Source organism: Rattus norvegicus, chromosome 7 (genome assembly GCF_036323735.1).
Source record: "Rattus norvegicus strain BN/NHsdMcwi chromosome 7, GRCr8, whole genome shotgun sequence".
Classification (NCBI taxonomy): domain Eukaryota; kingdom Metazoa; phylum Chordata; class Mammalia; order Rodentia; family Muridae; genus Rattus; species Rattus norvegicus.
The window spans coordinates 109,595,458-109,614,018 of NC_086025.1; the positions used below are offsets into that span (position 1 = coordinate 109,595,458).

At 56.6% G+C, this 18,561-nt stretch overlaps 2 protein-coding genes across 10 annotated transcripts in view; one reads left to right on the forward strand and one right to left on the reverse strand.

The window, feature by feature from the left end:
• Window positions 1-1,671: 1,671 nt before the first annotated feature.
• Fam83h (family with sequence similarity 83, member H) lies at window positions 1,672-9,860 on the reverse strand. The gene is made up of 5 exons (NM_001130565.1): window positions 9,727-9,860; window positions 6,612-7,073; window positions 5,693-5,857; window positions 5,499-5,623; window positions 1,672-5,308 (listed from the first exon to the last, which is right to left on the reverse strand). Exons 2-5 carry the CDS (start codon window positions 7,056-7,058, stop codon window positions 2,416-2,418), a joined length of 3,630 nt encoding a protein of 1,209 aa, NP_001124037.1. The 5' UTR covers window positions 7,059-7,073; window positions 9,727-9,860; the 3' UTR covers window positions 1,672-2,415.
• Window positions 9,861-10,184: 324 nt separating this feature from the next.
• Window positions 10,185-18,561, forward strand: part of Iqank1 (IQ motif and ankyrin repeat containing 1) — a 34,213-nt gene continuing 25,836 nt past the window's right edge. For 4 of the 9 annotated variants that reach the window (XM_039080522.2, XM_039080526.2, XM_063264668.1 and 1 more), the window contains exons 1-3: window positions 10,185-10,298; window positions 11,606-11,691; window positions 15,187-15,273. In XM_039080522.2, the coding sequence (XP_038936450.1) occupies window positions 11,610-11,691; window positions 15,187-15,273 (169 nt within the window). In that variant the 5' untranslated portion in view covers window positions 10,185-10,298; window positions 11,606-11,609. Of the gene's footprint in view, window positions 10,342-11,605; window positions 11,692-14,089; window positions 14,337-14,599; window positions 15,071-15,186; window positions 15,274-18,561 lie in introns of those variants that run through there. The other 5 variants (XM_006241906.4, XM_063264669.1, XM_039080523.2 and 2 more) reach the window with 4 other exon arrangements.

Here is an 18,561-nt window from a genome sequence, read left to right on the forward strand (position 1 = left end):
CTCCTGGCCTGTCTCCAGGTCTTGGTAAAAAGGAGGGCAGGAAGACACCTTGAAGGTCTTGTGGGGCTCTACTGTAAGGGACTTGGCGTGGGTTCAGACTTGTGTAGTAACCCAAGTTCTCGACATAGCCTCTGAAGCAGGGCTGGCGTAGACCACAGAGAAACCATTTCCCCACCACCAGCTAGAGGAGCTGTCTAAAGCTGCTGGTCACTGTAGGGCAGATGGCAAAACAGACAAGGCGTGGGGAGGGCAGACTTGGTGCCTGCATAGCCGTGGTAACTGTGTGAAATGAGACAGATTTCAGAAATCAAATAACTGAATATAGGAGACGGTTGGGTATGATTCCAACACGGCAGGGAGCCAGTCAGAACTGGAGCCAAAAGGTTTGTCTCCTGCTGTGGCTAACTGCCAGCGGGGTCAGTGCATGGTTTCAAGAGTCTGCCGCATAGCTCCAAGTGGCTGACAAACAGAACAAAGGAGTGAGGGCAAACGCTGGAAACCAGTGTGTCTGCGAGGCCAAAACTGGCTATCAGGGCAGGAAGGGTTCGGGCTGGACAGGAGCTCCAAAGATAATGGTTGAGAGGGGTCTGTTGGTTTTCGAGACTGGAGACCCGGATGAGTGTGGATAGCCCACTGACCCAGATGTTTGAATGGGGTTGGCAGGTATGGGAGAGGGCACAGAGGCACAGGACTCATGGTTTTCCAGAAAGGAAACCAGGAAAAGCCACAGGGTTGGCTGGGGATTTAGCTCAGTGGTAGAGCGCTTGCCTAGGAAGCGCAAGGCCCTGGGTTCGGTCCCCAGCTCCGAAAAAAAGAACCAAAAAAAAAAAAAAAAAGCCACAGGGTTAAAGACTGGCATACACTGGACAGTTAGACCTATTTATGTACATGGCCGGTGTACTTTTTTTTTTTTTTGCCTTTTATTTTTGCATAGAATCTTGCTGTGTAGCCCTGGGTGGTCTCGAACTTGCGGTTCCAGGCTGCCCCAGACGGTAAGAACCAAGTTCGGTAAGAACCAAGTTCGTGTGTAGTGTTTATCACTAATGTCAGAACACAGGATACTGTGATTCAGGAAATGTCCTTCTCAGAAAGGTGTGAAGGGCCGTAGCCAGGGGGCTCAGAGGGCCCCAGGAAGGACTACCAGCCTCCAGTTTTCCATTGCAGAGCTCAACAGGTCTGAGCATGAGCAGTGACGCACAGGACAGCAGACCATGTGCCCTAAGACAAGCCTAGCAGTGAGCATGTCAAGACTAGGAAACACTCCAGCTCATCCTGTTCCCAGGGGACCATGTGCACCTGGCCAGGAACTTGGGAATCTTTGAGTGAAATGTTACAGCACAAACTGGATCACTGCCCAATTCCCTGTATTCGCCCTTCTCCAGCTGCTGGAGTCAGAAGTACTTACAGTGGCTTTGTTCTGGAGTCTTTGCCCCCTTGAGATTCCTTAGACATAGCGGTAAACTATTTGGAAAGAATAGTAGACAGTAGAAGGTGTGTGTGTGTGTGTGTGTGTGTGTGTGTGTGTGTGTGTGTGTGTAGGGACTCTCTTTATGCGTTTGGTGTCATTCCAGATCAAAACGCTTAGCGGTGAAAGAAAAGTACCCAGGGACATACAGCCTCTTTCCAGACTCTGGATTAGGAATTTACTGAGGCTTGGGGGTCACAGAAAGTCTGTTCAGATTCCTTTATTGTACTGCAAAGTCCAATGCTCCCCAGTCTTGGCTCCTCTTCAGGTACTACCCAGAAACTTGCTGGAGAGGGCAGATGTGTCTTGAGGCGCCTCTCTAGGTGTTTGGCAACTATTTTCCAATGGTCTGTCCTGTCCAGCGTCCCTCTCTTCCCTTAAACTGCCTGAGGCCAATTCTGCCATCCGCATAGCAAGAGGGCAGATGCTGAGAAAGTGCTAGGAGGCAGCGAGGAGACAGAGCGGGAACAGGCAAGGTGTGTTCCAGAGAGAGATGGAGATGAGAGGGTGGGAGGAGGCTGTCACCAGAGGCAGTGGAACCAAGAACTGTGAGCTGCAAACCCTGAGAAAAAAGCCCTGAGATAAAAGGCCTTAAGAAGGAATTGAGGCACAAAGCGATAGAGTTCCTGAAGAACTGGACAATAAGGCAGACAGACAGATCCCTGAGGTGAAATAAGACCCAAAGTAGACCTGAGCCCAGGAGATGGTGGAGGCTGAGGTGGGGGAGGGGATCAGGAAAATGCACCAGGTGGAGGGGCTGAGCCCCTCGTGGAAAAGCCAAGAACAAGAGGCAGTGCTGTAGCCAGGCGAATTCAAGTGGAGCTCAGTTGAGGTGGTTGTCAGCCAGGTCCCAAACTGCTTTGACACCGACCTGGCAGCCACCTCTCCAGATGGGCATTGTGGGTACGGTATGGCAGTGATGCAGAGTCCTGGCCTCCAAGACCAGGAGATCACTTTTTGCTTTTGAATGTGCCCAGGATCTTGGGAACAAATTTGCCCATTTTACTGTCCCTGGTGTCCTCATCTGCCAAGTTGTCTCCTGCCGCACTACTGCCAGCGTCTTCCTTCTTGCAGAAGACTTCGAAGCGACTGTAGACACGCTTCTCTTTGCGCATGCTCTCCATGCGGCGAAGGAGCCGGTCACGCTCCTCTGCACTGGCTGGCAGGGTGCGACTGAGCCGGCCTTGTGTCCCTAGGCTGTCTGAGCGGAAGATGGCTGAACACTTGTCCTTGTCAGACATGTCTGGTGCCAAGTCTCCTGCAGTTGTTGGGCGACCTACATCAGAACTGTTATGGGCTGGACCTGGAGCAGGGACTGCGCGGTGCTTCTGGCCATGGGCACTGATTTGCTCCAGAATGGCCTTCGTGTCATCTCTCAGGTTGCTGCTGTACAGAGCATTGGCAGTAGCTGAAGCTAGGCGAACCCTTGAGCCTCTCTCCTCTGCAGCAGCCTCTGTGCTGTCACCTCGACTCAGTGAGGGCCGCCGGGGACTCTCAGGCTGCCCATTCTCCTGCGGAGCTGGGAAACTGACCTCATCCTCTCCACGCCGCTCACTTTTGGGGCTCAGTAGCTGCCTGAGGCGGAGAGAACCCTTTCGCAGGACTTCCATGGGGCCGCCAGACACCTCCTCTGTAGGCCCAGTCTTCGAAGACTCCCCAGCGAAGGTGAGACTGCCTCTGCGCTCGGGCACGGGGGGTACTGGGCTACCCCTGCGCTCTGGCACTGGGGGCACCGGGCTGCTTCTACGGTCTGGGTAGGTCGAGGTGGGACTCCCCTTCTGCTCCATCAATCCTGTGGTTGGGCTGCCCCTCCGATTGGGAAATCCAGACGTGGGGCTCCCCTTGCGCTCAGGGTAGGCTGGAGTAGGGCTCCCCTTACGCTCAGGGTAGGCTGGAGTAGGGCTCCCCTTACGCTCAGGGTAGGCTGGAGTGGGGCTCCCCTTGCGCTCAGGGTAAGCTGGTGTGGGGCTCCCCTTGCGCTCAGGATACGCTGGAGTGGGGCTCCCTTTTGGCTCAGAATAAGGCAGCTGGTGTGTCCCAAGCCCTTCTGGCGGAGGGCTATCTCGACCTTGTGGAGACAAGGAGCGGCCCTGGGCAGAGAGGAAGCGTGATGGCAGGCGGTCTGTGCCGCCCAGCGTGTCGAGAAGTTGCGCAGCAGTTAGGGAAGCGGCTCCTGGGTGTCGCTCTGCCTCTTGGTGCAACTGCTGGGCAAAGGAGTCGCGCAGGTCTAGCAAGCAACTCTCAAGGCTACGGCGCTCAGCTCCTGCTCCTCCTGGTGCTACCACCTCCTCCCGCCAGGCCTGGGACACTACAGCCTTGCTGTGGCTGGAGGCAGTGATGGCACCCCCTGCACCGCCAGGGTCTCGGGCAGGGCCCTTGTATTTCTCCAGTAGCTCCGCCACTTTGGCTGAGGCGCTGGAACGAACAGCCTCTCCGCTGGGGCCCAGAGTTTCACTGATTGTTTGCTCTTTGTGCATCAGCTGTACTTTTTCAGTGGTGGCTGCTGTGGTCCCAGCAGTACCCTCAGCCTGTGACGCAAAGATGAGTGATGAGCGCAGCCTGGAGCTGCGCTGGATGAGCGGGTTTAAGCGTGAGCGGAAGGAGTCCTGCTTAATCAGGCCTGTCTCTTCTGGGCCCTCTCGCTCGGAGCTGTCACCACCACCGCTTCCTGAGCCCGGCTTTGGTCCCTTAGCTGGGAAGGGTGCAGGAGTGCGGAAGGTGGAGGGAAGTAGGTCCCGGCCTCCAGGAGCCAGCACCTCATCTTCACAGGCCTCAGCCTCCATGGGTAGACCCTCCTCTCCACCATCACCGTGGCAGCCGCTCAGGTAGGAAGCCAGGCGCCAGTGACGCAGCCCAGCTCGGCCCTCGGGTCCACCCCTGCGCTCAGGCTCTGCCTCCGTAGCGGTGTCCAGGCCTTGCCTCAAAGTTGCTTGGCATGGAAAACGCTGGCCCAGATTGGGACGCGAGGCCCCACTGGGCTCCAGACCACGGGGGCTGGGTCCAAAGGCGGGATCCGAGCCGTGGCGCACCTCCCGAGATGCGCTGGATGGCACATATTCCAGTCGTTGGTGTACATCAGCACCGAGTTCTGGGAAGCGGTGCCCAGCACCTAGTGCAAAGTCGTCAGGGTCCGCAAAGCCAGGTCGGCCTGCTCGAAGCTTCTCAAAGAGGCCCTGTGGGCGCGCGGGAGCAAATTGTGGGTCCCATTGGTAATGCTGCTGGTAGAGCTGGTCCCGTTGGAAGTGGCTGGTCTGGAAACGGAAGTCATCACCATGACTGAGGAATGTTTGTCGAGACACCTGCCGTGCAGCTGCAAAGTTCTCCACTGCCCCAGCTCCATCTGCTGCTGTATAGCTGTGCCGCTTGAAGGCATCCATTTCCAGGTGCCGTGATTGGAAGAAGCCCCGGGGGCCCGGGAGCTCTCCGAGTGGCCCAGCCTCACCTGGACGCGCCAGTGGCCTGAGCCCTGTGTGAGGCTCCAAAGCACCCCCAGGCATCCGCTGCAACTCGTCTCGGCGGAATGCCGATAGGAAGTGGCGGTCAGGGTCTAGGAAAGAGGGGAAGCCCAGGCCTTCTTCCCTGGGCGGTGGGAACAGGAGGTGCGCCCGTTTAGGGAAAGAAAAAGGTGTTGGTGCTCCAACCCCGGGGACACCCACCAGGGGCCCAGCCCCGGAGTATGGAGTAAGCGCATAGGCATCCATGCGGGCTAGCGCCCCAGCTGAGGGCACCAGAGGCTCCGACTGTGCGAAGAGAATGCGGAACTCTTCATCGAAGCTGGAGACCAGCTCTCCCTGGAACACATGAGCCAGGCTGCGGTGAATTTTCTCGAAGGACCACATGAAGCTGTGAACAGGATGGCAGGAGTCAGGGAGAGGAAGTAGGGCCACAAAGGCTTAAGGCACCAGTTGGATAATCAGGGATCTGTAAGGATTTGGGCTGGTAGACTGTGGCAAGGAGAGTTTTATAGGAAGTGGGACCACGGGGGAGGACTAGGCGGGAAGGGCCAGGGCTAAGGGAAACCCACTGGTCATACCTATAACTACCGCTCATCACTACAGCACAGTCCACAAGCAAGAACTTCTCCTTCAGATGGCCCTTGAAAGACTTCCCAGTGCGGCAGTAGTAAGTAGGGCCTGCCACTGTGCGCACGCGCAGGAACTGGAAGAGAGGGGAGTCAGGCCTTCACCAAAGGTATTTTCCCTCCACTCCCCTGGCTTGGTCACTCACATCCACGTGGTGCAGGTTGACGCGACACTTGTCGGCCATGTCTAGGAAATGCTGGGCGTTCATTTCATCCAGCAGAATGTAGACCGGGACTCGCCTTGCAGCAGCCTCTAGCACTTCACTGAGCAGATCCACGTCAGTGAACATGTCCATCACCACAGCCACCACCTGGGAGGTGGGTATCAGGTCAGTAGGGAGGGAAGAGTCCCGCCATTCTGCCCATCTCTGGCCACATTTTTACCTACAAGCACTGTAAAATGACCATTAGCCTGTCCCAGGAGAGAGTGGCCATGAGTGGTAGAAGGGACCCAGCAGAGGGACACAAAACAATTGACACTTGGTAGCCTGTAAGGGGGCGTGGAGCAGGGACTACACTTTTAGGGTGCTTCATTCAGAGGGGGCATATCTGCATCTCTGTGTTCAGATCCCAAGTTGTCAAGATGGGTAGTTAGGCCTGGGGGGTTTTTCAACCTCCTGGAGCAGGGGCAGAAGCTAGGCCTTTACCGTCTGGCATTTCTACCTCTCTAATATTCCTGGGTTTTGTTCCTGTTTCTTAAGACTGGATGGTTACTGTGTAGTCCAGGCTGGCTTCAACCTCCCCTCAGTGCTAAACACTTGGGCTTTTTTGTTTTGTTTTGTTTTTTCAGTTTACCAACTGCTTGGGGGTGGAGGTGGGGGTGGCTCTCAGCTGAGCAAGGCCCTAAGCTTCTGGATACCGGCCATGGTTCTAGACAAGCGAATGTCTACAGAGCCCACTAACCAGGTCCCCGGTGAGAGTGAACAAACTCTACAGGGCAACCTTACTGCTGAAGTCTGGCTGGCCAGCCCTGGCATCCCAAGTACCAGGGATGCTTTTCTATCTCCCACACCCTCCTATTCATGCTTCAAAACCCAGCTCAGGCTGCCTTCCACCATCCGTCACCTGCTGGGCAGAGCGGATCATCCTCCGAGCTTCATCTTTGATGCTGGGGCTGTCAGGTGGCGGCGGCTGTACCAGTGTGGTGACCTCTGTGCCTTGGAAGCCAAATGTCAGGGGCCAGCCCAGGTCCAGCTCAGGCACAGCCTGGTCTGAGTCCACTGGCCAGTAGGTGCCTGAGGAACCGTCCATGTCCACATCAGGAGGAGCGCCTTCAGGGGGTTCCCGGGACACATACTGTGGGGGCTGCAGGTGACGGCTCACATGTTCCAGTTCCTCAGGGCACAGGAAGTCAGGTGCCCCTTCAGATGCCAAGAAGCGGTTGTAGGCTTCTTGCCCACCCTCAGTCAGTGCGTCCACTGCTAGGCGATAATATTCTTTGTAGTGAGGTGGCAGGTACCCAGGTGCCAATGGGTTGTCCCCCTGAGAGCTGCTCTGGGAGCGACGGGCCATGTTGGGGCCGGGGGCCTGGAGGGGCAGGAAAATGCATTAACTAGGGGCAGTAGGACCCACTTACCTATTCCACAAGTGGACACAAACAGGTGATGTAGCTGCTAGATCTTGGGTGTAGCTTAGGCCTGGGAGCTCTTCCAGGCCCCAACAAAGACAGGCTACGATGCAACACTACAGGCCGTAGCATGCCCCTAGCGGGGAAGACATGGGCCAATGGTACTTAGCCCCAACTCCCCCTCCTGGGGCTGACACTTTGTTTGCATCAGTCTCAGGGACTGCCGGTGTTTGCCCCATTCCATACAGGTAAGAGGTCCCACCTAGCCTCATTTCAGAGTCATGGCCCATTTACTTTGTGGCTCCCTTTTCCTATAAAAGTAAGTTCTGGTTAAGATACAAATGCAGTCCGGTTAAAGAGATTATCCCTTTTTTGTCCAGAGTCTCCACTGCCTGAAGATCCTGGGCAGTGCTCTGGCCTGTCACCTTCACTGCACAGCTGGGAGGGGTGGCAGGACACCATACCCGGCCCAGGTGAGCACAGTGGAGATTGACTCATCCAGAGATGATGGCCTTAAGCCCCACCCACACCTCTTTCCTCAGTCCACACCTGCATCTGCCCACAGTCCCTTCATTGAGCTCCCTGCCCCAACTCCTCAACCTCCAACAACCTCTCTACAAAACTTCACTCTCAGCTAAAACCTCCATGGGCCACAGTTCCTTGGGACCAGCCCCTCCCTGTCCGGTCTCTCCTTTATACCCTTCCAGACTCACTCACCCATCCGGATGGCGACAGAGACATTGCCAAGACCCTGGATCACCACCCTCTCCCCAATACACTAAGAATGACTCTTTATGAAATGGCTGGCATGTGTGAGCACGCACACACACACGCACACGACCTTTGTGCCTTGGAAACCAAATGTCAGGGGTCGGCCCAGGTCTAGCCTGGTCTGAGTTCACTGACAAGTAGGTGCCTGAGGAACTGTCCATGTCCATACCAGGAGGTTCCTGGACCACGCGGGTGAATAGCAGAAGCTTGTGTTTGAAGAAGGCATTAGAAGTGACAACCAAACACCAGGAAACCCGCTGACCTCTGGCCTGGAAGTCGCCTTAGGTCAGGCTCACACTATTCCTCACTGCTCCTCAGGTTTGAAAAGGCTTGGGACTCATGCCCTGCCTAGCACACAGGTTCCTGGATGTTAGTCCAAACTAGGAAAGTATTTCTGCCCAGGAGGAGTGCCTTGAGGAGTGGGCCAGTGACGTGGACAGAATGGCAGCTCTGGTATTAGGGGACACTTGCTCAATGATGTTGGGGGTCGGCGGGACTCCGCTGTGTAAGACCCAGGGAATTATAGTGTCTGCCACCCCTAGGGGCATGGTATAACACATTAGCAAGTCCAAGTGTGACAGAGATTGGAGGTGAGGACACTCCTATGTCTACTGGCCCAAAGAAGAGTGCTCTGACTTCCCTCTGGGGCATTGCCCTGACTGGAGGCCATTGGTTTTCCTTCCTGTCTGCAATGTGAGGTGTGGCACACTGTTCTGGAGAGATCAAGGCAGACCCCCTGGGGTCGAAGGCTGGCCGGGACAGGTCTCATAGTGTACCCAGCTTTTGTAGGCAGCATTCCCACACTACCTGGGGCACTAGCCTGCTCACTCTGGGGGGGCACTCCCTGGTATAAGGAAGACAGAGATATATGGGGCTGGGAAGTGGCCTTCATCCGGAGCGGCCACTGTGATGACCTCACAGCAGTCACACACGACCTTAAATGCCCTTGTACCCTTTCACCGGTACACATCACCCCTTGACTATGGACCAGGCGGTGACCACTCCTGTCAGCAGTGAATCCAGGAGCCTGCTCACTGACATCTGCCTATCCAAGCGGGGGCCCTGCTTAAGGAAGGCGCTTATCCCACCCAAACCAGTGACTCAGCAGGAATTTTTTGCTCCTGACCTCCTACCTGAAGCTAGTCCCCAGGCTCTTCACCACTAATAGCACAAGAAAATGACCCTTCCCCCTCCTATCTGGCTGGAGGTAGTAGTGTTCCTGTGTCTGGAAGGGGGATCACATAGGGGAGGACCTTAGGCTACTACACAAAGAAGATGACTGTGATCAAGTAGGACCGGGCTGGTAGGGGACAAGAAGCTGGGAGGTGGGATTCGGCTCAAAGACCGGAAGTCGGATGAATTATACAGCTTTCGGGTTAGGCACTGCAAGGCCCAAGGGTGTTACTGTACCCCAGGAAGTTAGCGGCTACCCAGGCCAGGTATCTTATCTGCCAATCCAGTCCAGGGATATGAGATCAGTTGTTTGGAGAGTCCAGTTTTCCCTGCCCTCCACACAAGGATCCAGCCCTAGACACCCTGGTTCATGGCGGCTTGGGGAGAGGCTCCGGGAAAGGTACAGGTCATGTCCCGACAACACCTAGGCCGCCAGAGCGAATCGCACTCTTCTGCCTCCTACTTGACAGCGTGCCCCTAGGAAATACCTCACCCAGTACCCCGCAGCGCAGTCCCCCTGTCTCCGACACAGCCCCACGCACCCGCTCACTGCACTGCCCGTCCCAGGTCCAAAGACCAGACCCGGGTGCCACCGCGCGGAGGCCCGAGCCTTCCGTCCTGTGCGCCTCGCCGCGCCATGCCCAGCCCGCTCCGGGAAGGGAGCCCTACCTGGCCAGGTGAGCGGGGTTTCGGCACAGGGGCAGCAGGAGCCCACCGCCGCCCAGCGGCCTCGCGGTCCGGTCCGTCCGACAGCCACTCCCCGCCGCGGCCCGCCCGCCCGTTCGGCCTGATTCACGCTCCCGCCCCCGCCCCGCCCGCGCTCTGCCTCCTGCCTGCCCGGGCAGCACCTGGGCGGGGCGGCCCCACCCCGACGCGCCCGCATTCCTGCGCCCTCCGCGCCCCGGACCCCGGCCGCGATCCCGGGTCTCCAGTGTGGTCTCACTGGCGCCCCCAGCCCACACTTCAACCCCGACCCCCGAGCGCTCTAGTGGAGTCCCAGAGCTGCGCTCCGGACCCTGGCCAGCGTCACTCCGGACTGCTAGAGCCTCTTCTTTCAGGACGCCGAAGCCCCTTGAACCCATTTGCGAACCGATCGCTCGAAGCCCCTACTGCCGACCCCTGACCCTCGCCCCGGAAGTTGGGGTGATTCGGAAGTTCCGGCTTAGTCGCTAGGAAACTGGCCAGCTCGACGCGAGGGGCGGAGCTTTTAGCCTCAGTGTAGTGAGAGGCAGGTGAGGCAGGTGAGATCGCAGGCACTGGGGCCTGGGTACCCAGCTCACTCAGGTGACCGCCTTACCTTACGCAGACACACCTCTGGTTTCCCCAGTGCACTCCCCTTAGGCTTATCGCACATGAGACCGATAGCATAGGCACTCCACGGGCCTCCCCACTCACATGCCTAACCATATAGGATCCTGCACACATACCCATATACATAGGACCCCTCAGGCACAAGGGAATCTGGGATGATCCACAGCAGATGTCCCTCTGCCGCAAAGAATCCCGCACACCAATCCCTCCCAACCCCTCATCTCACATGAGGACCACTCTCTAAACTGCCCCAACAGTGGTCTGGTCTGGCACCCACGGAGCCTTTCTTTGTAGACACCAACTGAAGGTCCTGTCTTAACGCATGCACATTGAAGACTCTGCAGCCAAGATGCTGCAGGTACTGGACCCTCTACAAACAGGGAACCTCATGCTCATATCAACCCCAACACATCACCCGTATACCTAAGGGCTTAGTTCCTCCTAGGTCCCTAGTCTACCCAGCCCTCCCTCCAACCCTCCTCTACTTATGCCTCACCCTGAACTCCAAACCAGCTAGCTCGCTATCTGCCACTTCTCCTGTTCCAAATTCTCACTGTCCGCCACCTGCCCGAACATTTTCTGTAAGACAGCTTACTTTCAGGTCCTATTTTTAGGATAACAGTTCATTAACTCCATTTCCAAATGTACTATGGCACCCTGTGGGCACATAGGTGTATGGAGTCAGCAATCGCACTACACAGTTTCCTATCCATTGGCCCTGTGAGGGTTTCTAGGAAGACCCTCACCACAACAGGAGTGGAAAGAAAGTTCTTCCAAGGGGGAATGAATGGGGGCCAGCCTTGTATGCTGGGGAGAAGAGCATTGCTTCCAGAACCAGACAGCAGAGTTTTCCAAGGCCAAGAAGAAAGAAGGCTTGAGGGTGGAGAGGGGTTGTGTTGATCCAAGTTGACGGTAGTTGAAGGCAAGCCTGTAGCATTCAGGCTGTGGAGCTTCTAGCCCAGTGCTAGAACACAGCAGGACGGGCAGAGCCAGAGTTCAGAGGAGGGGTATACAGCATAGCGAGAGACATCCTCTTGCTAGACATCCTCCCTCGAGCTACTGGGCACACATTCAGACAACCAGGGGCAGGCAGGTGGACCAAGAAGCTGGCTGGGGAATGGGCTGGAGGTCTAGGCTCCTGCTGTGTATTAAATCCAGGGCCAGGGCAGTATGTCCACTGCCTTGTCCTCTGATCTCCTGAATATACCATCCCTGGACTTTTCCTTCCCACCCTCAGGAGAATGAGCACTAAGAAGGGGGGGCCCAAAGGTACAGCAAAGGGGCAGGCGTCCCTCTCTGGGTCCAAGCTTCGAGCTGCTGCTGGTGAGTGCCCCCTCTGACCTTCCGGGCACTACCCCAATGCTGACCGTGAGACCACTAGACACATAGAGCTCCTCAGAAACCCTTTCTCTCTAAGTGGTTTCCACGAGATCTTTCAGTTGGGTGCGGGTCTGATAGATTTGTGAGCTCAAAGCTCAGATGTCCACTGTGCCCTGAATCTCTAGGGCTGGGGTGGGGTGTGGGTACAGTGCTCAGGAGAGTACGATGTTAGGGAAAGGGGTCAGGAGGAGATTGGAGGGGCAGGTAGCTTAAAGACAACAGTGTAGTAGGCCATTGGTGGCGAAAACCTTTAATCCCAGCACTCAGGAGGCAAAGGCAGGCAGATCTCTGAGTTCAAGGCCAGCCCTGGTCTACAGAGTGAGTTCCAGGACAGCCAGGGCTACACAAAGAAACCCTGTCTCAAAACAACAATGACAACAACAAAGCAATATCGACAGAAAAGCAGGGCTTGAATCCGAGTTGGGCGTCTTCGTGCTAAGTGGTTGCCTTTTCATGGCTCCGCAATCCTGCCTTCCCCTTCAGACTGTCTCTCCATAAGCACTCCCAGGATGAAACGTTACTGCTAGCCTGGGCTGGCTCCTGCAGAGCATCAGAAAAAGGACTCCCTCCCCCCCCTGCCTACCCTCCCGCAACCTTTATCACTCCTCCGCTCTGAGTCCCATTCATTCTGCCAGAGCTGTGGACATCTTGCCAGACTGTCTCTTGCATAGCCTGGCTGGAGTCTGTGCCTGCTGCCCACCCAGACCCCCACGCAGTCCTGCATCTTAGACCACACAGTGCCAGATTTCCTGGAGCTGACAGGCAGTGGTGACTCCACACTACGCTGGGGTAAGATCCTAGTTGCCCAAAATAACCCCAGCTGCGTCTGAGGCCAGTCTTCCTCCTGGAATGAGGATAATGGGCACCAGCAGTGCGTTCTGCCTCTCTGATCTCAAGCCCTGGGAACCAAGCTGCAGTAAACACGGGGCAGGGCGGGTGGACCAGACGAGAAGTTGTCCAGGATCCTTGGGGTGGGGACTGCTCCTTGGTTCTGATGTTGTCTATCACCTGTGTACCCAGCCCTCATCCCACACCCTACTATGTGTACTGCCCTGGACAGCTCCTGTAGCTACTTATCCTGGTCCCCTGACACCTCCATCCCCAAACAAGTTACCTCCCTCAGTGGCCTTGCCTACCAAGCATCGTGTGGTCTGGGCAGGCTTCCTGTGCTTCATCTGGGCAACATTCTCTGTAGTGAGCACTGGCCCCTCTTGGTATACAGGCCCACAGACCTTCCACAACCAACCTGGCCTCCCACCTGTCACACATCAATAAGATGCTTGAGAGCCTCACTGTACAGTCACTGCCCGAGCCCCTGCCCAATACCCCTCTAGGCCTTACCTGGCCTTGGGTTTGCAGTGCCTCGACTCCCTCACTCCGGAGCTGCTCCAGGGCCACAGCCAGCTGCAGCCCCTCCATGTGCACCCAGGCCTGCTCCTCCTGCAGCTGCTGCAGCCACAGCTGCTCCTCCTGCAGCTGCTGCAGCCACAGCTGCTCCTCCTGCCACAGCTGCATCTGCAGCTGGACCTGCCGCCTCCGGTCCTCCAGCAGCAGCTGCTCCTGGGCTAGGCACAGCTGGACTTCGTGGAGTCTCAGCAGTTCAGGGCCCAGGGCTGGTACAGGGGCCCCAGCTCCATAGCCCTCCATGTGCTCAGGAGCCAGCACCAGCTCGGATTCCAAAGCAGCGGCCTGAACTGGCCTCGGGGCTGCCTGTAGCTGCTCTGGCCTGGTGGCCCTGGAGTGTCCCTGAGGAGCTGGCTGAATGCTGGTCACGTGCTCTGTCGGGGCCACCCCCACCTGGTCCTGAGGGCCCCCTGTGTTGGGGGGCGGGGGCTCAGCCTGAGGGCCCTGCCGCCCAGCTGCCCTCTGGGCCCTGCCCACCCTCTTGCCTCGGGGCTTTCGAGCTCGAGCTCGTTTCCCAGACATGGCCCTGGATCCAGTGCCTCTTTCACCAGATGTCTGCTCCCCAGGGGCCTGGCTCATCAACTGGCCTGGTTGGGGAGCTCAGCGGACACCCCAGAGGCCACAATAGGTTGCTTGCTCTCAGCCAGGTTCAGCCCTCTGCTCCCGCTGTCCCAAGTAGCCAAGCTGCCCCTTGGCTGATCTCCGCACCACGGCAGCAGAGCCCAGGGCCCTGGCTCTGCCGATAGGCCCCACAGGTCCCACTCTGTGGCACTGGGCCACACCAGAGAGTTTATAGAGACTTTGGCGGCACAGTGGCTCACCCTAGCCGAGAAGGCTGACTAACATGCTGACACAGGGTGCGGGACTTTACAGGCCACAGACTTCACTGGCCAGACTGGGAGGGAGACTGAGAAACTGGGGGCGGCTCTCAGTAGCTAAACTGCTGCTTGAGAACTTGCCTGGTCCTGCCTGGGCGTCACCAAGCCGACCCCCCACCCCCTTACCCCACCCTCCATCACCGGTCGCGGGAAACTCAAACTGGCCACAGGGCCAAGAGCTGCATCCCAAATACGCCAGCCTTAACTGCCCAGACCCTCACTGACCCATAGACCATCCCAACCCAGCTGACCACTGGAGCCCCAGGCCTACCCAGATGAACCCTGCTGGGCAGGAGCTTGCCAGAGGTGAAGGGCCACCATAACCCCAGCATGAAGCACTTGGGCCACACCATGGGCTGGTGAAGACACTGAGCCTTCAAAAACCTAGATAAAAGTCTAGCTTGGCTCCTGGGATGGGGTGTGGGACCTGACTACTGTCATGACTGGAAGTCCAGCATCCCCTTTAAATTAAAGCAAGGTCCAAGGGACCCTCGCACGGCCCACCTGTTAGTCCCAGGGGTGGAGCTGGGGGGTCCAGGACCAACTTTCATCTGAGGCTTCCTTCCCAGGCCTCCTGTTTCGAGGAGTCGCTCCAGGTGACATGCTCCCCAGTGGTTCCCCCAGCCCCAGCCTGCTGACTCACACCCACGCCCAGAGCCTCATCCCAACCAACTCTGCTTCACTGGCCAGACTGGTTTGCCTGGCCCAGCCCTACCCAGCACCCCCCCCCCCCCAATCCACCCTGCCCTTGCCCAGAAACCTCAGGAGCAGACTGAGAGCACCTGTCTGGCTGGAGCAGAGTTGGAGAGAGGCTTTGCTGAAGGACTTGGAAAGTGGCAGGGGCATTGTTGGGGGGCGGTGAGGGCAGCAGTCAGGACTATGGGGGGGGTGCCCTTTTTGGGACTTCCACGTGCCTGGGCCTGGGGTTTTGCTTCCAGACACAGGGGTAGATATGTCTGTTGGTTCTTGATGATGCCAGGCTAAGGTGTATTTGCTGTTGGAAGACGATGCTCATTAAAACTGCTGCATGTGCTGGCCTCGTGAGTCCTTCCCTAATAGCCTGGGAGCAAGCCTAGCTGGTGTCCCATAAACGCCACCTGAAGTTGATGGGCTGAGGAACGACTCACATCCTTACACTTCTGCTACCTTCCTTCAGGGAACCCGAGAGATAGCCAACAGCTGCATAGGAAGGCCAGCGGTCCAGGCAAAGAGTCCTTTTCGGAGAACACCAAGGCCCCTGCAGGTGAGAACCTGAGTGTCCTACATTGGCTGGGGGAAGGGGGACTGGCAGTAAGGGGACTTGCCATGGGCCCAGATATGCACGGTATGTGCACGAGTGTACACATGCACAGGTGTGTATGCATAAACGTGCAAAAGCATTCATGCCTATGTGTGTGTGCGCGCGCGCTCTCGAGCGCTCATATAGTTTACGCAGCTGGGCAGAAACAGGCAGAAAACCCCGAGTCCTATGTCTTGCAAGCCCGCAGCTCCAGTCTACCTTGCAAAGGTCTCACTGAGTCTCCTGAGCTGAGCCTGTCGCCCTCTGGTGGCAGTAAAATGATCCAGCCACAGCTGTGCTTGGGGAATCCCACCATGGAGTCCAGAGTCCTGTGTCTGCTTCCTGGGCTCCAGCGTTTATGGACAGGAGGGACCAGGTCTGGTCAGCCTGCTCACCCCCTGGCTCTGGTCCCAGCTCTGTGTTCCCAAGGTGCAAGTAGGTTAAGATCTCCGTGCCGGTGCCCCAACCCCATCTTCAGCTGCCCCTCCACTTTTCTCTGGATGTCTTGAACCCAACACATCTAGCCAAGCTGCTCCAGTCTCATCCCTCCATCCACGGTGCTCCCAGAGGCTGGTGCCTGGACCCAGTTCAGCTGGCCCCAGTGTTCCATACTTTTCCTGACTGTTTTCTGGGTCTACTTAAGCTTCAGGCGCCTGTTCTCCTTGGCCACTCTGCCTCCTTGCTGTGCCCTTTGCCTCTCCCTCCAAAGTTCTCTCTGGGAAGCTCTGGGAAATGCTGTACCGTGCTGCTTGTGAACACCTGTGTCCCTGGTGAACCTCCTTCCTTCCCATCCTCGTGTGCCGGGAGGACCCAGCCTTATCCCGAGGACAGGATGCACGTGAGGTCTGTAGGTTGCTCTAGGATACTTGTCTATGCCTAATTCAATGCCTGGGTTCCCGAGACTCATCCGAGACAGATGTGTGGGGATGCAGTCCCCGTGGAGACTCAGACCAGAGGGGACGCCAGATGGGAGGAGCCAGGATCCTCCAGGACTAGTGCTGTTTCCCACACTGCAGCAACACTTCTGCTCCCCTGTTCTTGTGTATCCTGGGAAGACCTGCAGTGGCTGGACAGGACAGCCTCAGGAATGTTACCGCTGGGGTGCCAGGAGTGTATTTGGGGTTTTCTAGAAGAGACCTTCACTTAGGCCAGGGTAATGATGGCTTCTTTCACAGCATCTGGTACTGGCTCAGAGCTGGCCAGTGGAGGGGAGTGAGCGTGGCCTCCGCCTGCAGCCGAGGCTCCTGGGCTTCTGAGTGGTGGGAACAAGTTTATATCCACATGCTGGCTCCATCTTCTATGCAGCTGGCTGCTATCCCAACCTGTTGTCGTCCCAGGGCTACTCTAAGGGACCCCGAGGCATTCTGTTATCCGGTTTTCCTTTTGCTGCTCAGCCCTGATCTCTGTGGCTTTCTGATTTTCTCTGGGCCGTCAGCCGGAGCTGATTGCCTGGGGAGAAAGGTGGTTTGGCAAGGGTAGTCTGGTCCAGGTCAATCTTACAAGAAGGACCCATGTTGGGAGAGCACCCCTGCCACCACAGCCACTCTGTTCACAGCCTCCTGCCTGATGGTTGTCAGGTGTCTCCAAATTGTAGATCCCCTCTAGGGATGTCACTCCACACACCACTGTCCCTATAAACCTGTCTCCCACCTTTCCTCAGACCTCTCCTCCAATCACTGTTTCCAGGCTGATTCCTCTCAGTATTTCCAGGAGCCTGTCTTCAAATAGATCCCACTTAGGACACACTTCCTGCCCAGAGCAGTGGGAGGCCAAGTGCTCCTAACGGGGGCTGCGTCTCCCTGCCATGCCTCAGGAACTTCCGGCATAGGGGGTATAATCGACGACAATTCATCTGGGCCAAGGTGTTATACCACACCTGGCCTGCCTTACCACCATCCACTCCCACCTGGAGGCACGAATGAACCACAAAAGACGATGTGACACCCATGTCTAGGCCCGGGTTGGGTCAGAGTTGGTGAACAAGGATGCAGACAGGACAATCTCTCTTCTAACTTAGGGTGTCCGTGTATGTCCCAGACCTGTGGATTCCAGAGCCCCAGTGCAGATGTTCAAGGACTCTGTCGCACCGTTTCCTTGTGCTGCTGTGACCATTACCATAAGTGGAGATTCTTAGAATATGCAATGTGCATCCATGCTTGCTATCCAGAAATCCTGTGGGTTGGCAGCCGGATAGCCACACGAGGAAGTGGCACAGAGCCTGGTCCTTCTAATGACACTGTGGCCAAATCTGTGTTTCCTCCTTCTCCCAGCTTTAAGACCCCTGCCCTACTAGAGGGCCTCTGCCCTCGTTTCCGAGTAGCGTCTATCCCCCTTGCATTCCCTGCCTCCATCTTCCTGCGTGTGCACTGGGCTCTGCGGAGACTGGCACATCACCTCCAGGGTTAGTCAGTTTTCCTGTCTCTCTGACAAAATGCCTGATGAAAATCAACTCCAGAGAAGAAGGGTTTGTTTTTGGCTTATGGTTTAAAGAAACCGAAGTCCATCACAGCAGGGAAGACATGATAGCAAGAGCCCAAGGCGGCGGTCACGTTGTAGCCACAGTCAAGAAGCAGAGAGGGATGAATGGGTTAGGTGTGGTGGTTCATGCCTTTCATTCTGGCGTTTGGGAGGCGAAGGCAGGCGGATCTCTGAGTTCGAGGCCAGCCTAGGCTAATAGTAGAGAAACCCTGTCTCATAAAATATAAAACAAACAAACAAAAAGAGAGGCCCGGGAGGCAGGAGGATGCCTGGTATTCTTTTCCTTTGGTATTCTTTTGCTTTCTCCTATTCATCCAGCCAGTGACCCTGGTCCATTGTATGATGCCACCAACATTCAGGGTATGTCTTGAACAAACTTTTCCAGGGGTGTATCTCTCGGGAGACCCAAAATCCTGTCAAGTTAGCAAGATTAATCATCACATCTCCTTGGTGGTCAGCAACCTGAGGTCTCCACCACCTTGAGTCCCTTTTGGCCATAAACTCAACACACTGACCAGTTCCAGGGACCAGGATACAGGCATCTTTTGGGAGCCGTTGTTAGGCCTGCCCTGGCCTTCACGAACTATTACCCCAACAACAGAGAAGCTGTGAGTGGCCTCAGCCCCAGGTCGGAGGGGGAGAGTATACTCTTGCCTTTACCCCATGAGGCTCAGCTGCCTTTACTCTTCCCGAGGACATAGAAAAGGAGAGTGTGTTTGCCACTTTAGCAGTCCAGCTGTCAACAACCAGGAGTGTGTGTGGATCTGCCCAGGA